Genomic DNA, 2,500 nt, shown 5'->3' with positions numbered 1-2,500 from the left:
GACCGCCTTCTTTGTCACTGGACACCGACACCTCCATGGAACAAAAGTGCTCTCTGCCGCGTCCACTGCAGACAGAAACAGGGACAGCAGGATAAGGGATACATTTCAATTCAATCCAATGAATTCTATTCAAGGCAGAATCCTAGCTCCAGAATCCTAGCTTGAAATCGTCTATACCTTTACTGTAACTGGAAAGTCTACTGTTGAGGGGTTTTGTCCACTCTAGACTACTGCATGTACAGACAGACAAGATACTAGATAGATAGAGAGAGAGAGAGAGAGAGAGAGAGAGAGAGAGAGAGAGAGAGAGAGAGAGAGAGAGAGAGAGAGAGAGAGAGAGAGAGAGAGAGAGAGACACCGAGAGAGGTGGGTGGAGAAAACGTGAGAGAGAAAGAGCGGTTCTTACCTTTAAGCAGTAAATAGCAGAGGCTTAAGGCAGCGAACTGACAGACAGATTGCAGGCAGAGCTTCATACTGGGACTGAGGGTTGACACAGAACTCTGGAGCCGCCAGTCCTTGCTTTATACACACAACCTCCTCCCCTAGCTCCACCCCTAGCACGCACAAAGCTCTGGAGTTTCCACACAGCCTGGAAATACCCTCCAAGACGCTCCCTCCCTCGACATGAAAGTCCAAGAGGATGCAGGAAGGCCAGTGTTTATGGCAGTCAAGGATCCTTGTATTCAAGGACAGTCAAAAGATTTCACTTTCACATTCTGAGGATACTGCCCTGTAGCCTGCATAAAGACAAAGACATTGTCCTCTCTCATCTCTCTAATCAACAGCTTTCTGTGTCTGTTCATAGACCCTCTGTGTATATAATGTAAATGAAGTGTGCATTTTAATGCGTTGTAACATGAAACACTTGATAATGGAATATGTCTACATCATTGCACAGAAATGCAGTTCAGAGATTATCGGTACGTTTGATAACTCTGATTTGGACAATGTAGTTAGTGGTTGTGGTTGTATATCAGTGGTTGTGGTTGTGGTTGTATATCAGTGGTTGTCTGTCCACAGTGACTGGGTCCATCTGATGTCTCTTTCTTCTGTGTGTCCCCACTGTCACTCCAGGCTTTGGCCCTGGTACTGCAGTGGCAAGTCATGTCATGCACTGCTCTCCTGTTGCTCATCTGGCCTCGTTCCAACCAGGACATGTGATTTATCCCAATAGCTTGTGGGATGAATTTTCTCAGGAAAATTCGGGTATTTTCAAGGGAAATTGCCCAACTTTAATGAACAGATGTGAAAGCTAAGGAATGATGGACTGGAAGTTAGACCATTCCTCTTGAAAACAGAAAGAGAAATAAATGTTTCCAGATTTTCCACTAGCATCATCATCACACTTTAACATTGATTGATACAGTAGAAAGTCTAGCTGTCATTCAAAAGCAATAGGCTATCATATTATCTAATTCTTAAATGAGAGTTGTGAATACTGTCATTGTGTTCTATAGAGCAGTAGGCATAGGCTCCAGTTCTCTCAAGACGGCACGATTAAAGGAAAGTGTTTGAAAACACCTGGAAAGGTGTGCAAATATTCTTCTGGATATGCTGCACAATGGTTTATGCTGCATTACAATGCATGTAGGTATTAATCGCATGGAAGATAATGAAAAAGTCAATTACCTATAATACAGAAGAACATTGTAAAGCATATCCATTAAAATCATTAGAACACCTTCTCAAGTCTTTCCCAACATGCCTCAAAATGGTTGCAGCTAGTTGCAAATATGTAACCAATTCTATCGTTTTTAAAACATTTTGTTTTAGCTGTGTGTAAATCGTCACTGTGAGTCATTGTGAACGTTCTCTGTCCCCTGTAGCAGTGCAGCCGCCAGGATGGGTGATGGTCAGACCTACGTGAAGTTAAGCGAGGAGAAGCTCATCCCAAAGTGAGTCCATTTTCATCTGCCCTGCACCGTACGGAACCACTGTTTACTGAATAGACAGTTAGGGGGTACAGTCCACTCCTTTTGCAGTGCAATGGTTTAGGATTGCGGTGAATGCCTGCACTAAACAGATCATGCAGAAAAGGAATGTATATTAATTTAAACTGTTTCCGTGCACTGCACCTCACAATATCTGATGTTTTCTTTGTAAGAGATAACAGTACTGCACTCTGCTGACCGTGTCTCTGCCCTGGCTGATCTTGTGTTCATGTTCAGGTCAGACATCTTGTCTCTGCTGAGGACCTACAACTGCTACCATGAGGGGAAGAGCTTCCAGCTGAGAGCCAGAGAGGTAGGACCCCTAAATCAAGCCTTTATACGTTGTGCTGTAACACGTATCTGTGGGAGTCTGGAGCCCTATAGACTAGCCCTGAAGGGGTAGTCTCAGCTTGGGCTGTTGTGGCTGAGAAAAGCAGGCTCTGTGTTAATCATTCTCCTGCTGAGTTCCGTCTTGATGGTAACCAGTGTCTCTGTGTTTCCTGATAATGCATGGGTGACTCTGAATTCCCACGATCCAAGCTCCCGATGAAGGACAGAGAAAGTTAGTG

General features: G+C 44.2%; 1 protein-coding gene across 1 annotated transcript in view; it reads left to right on the top strand.

The window, feature by feature from the left end:
- Positions 1–1,831: 1,831 nt before the first annotated feature.
- rassf4a (Ras association domain family member 4a) overlaps positions 1,832–2,500 on the top strand; it is an 11,915-nt gene continuing 11,246 nt past the window's right edge. Inside the window, exons 1-2 of the mRNA XM_080532353.1 lie at positions 1,832–1,895; positions 2,169–2,244. Of these exons, the coding sequence (XP_080388479.1) occupies positions 1,843–1,895; positions 2,169–2,244 (129 nt within the window). The 5' untranslated portion in view covers positions 1,832–1,842. The remainder of the gene's footprint in view (positions 1,896–2,168; positions 2,245–2,500) is intronic.

Source organism: Nansenia antarctica (genome assembly GCF_963989245.1).
Source record: "Nansenia antarctica genome assembly, chromosome: 1".
NCBI classification, from domain to species: Eukaryota; Metazoa; Chordata; class Actinopteri; order Argentiniformes; family Microstomatidae; genus Nansenia; species Nansenia antarctica.
Note: the sequence above shows the minus strand (reverse complement) of the source record. Positions and strands in the feature narration are given on the sequence as shown.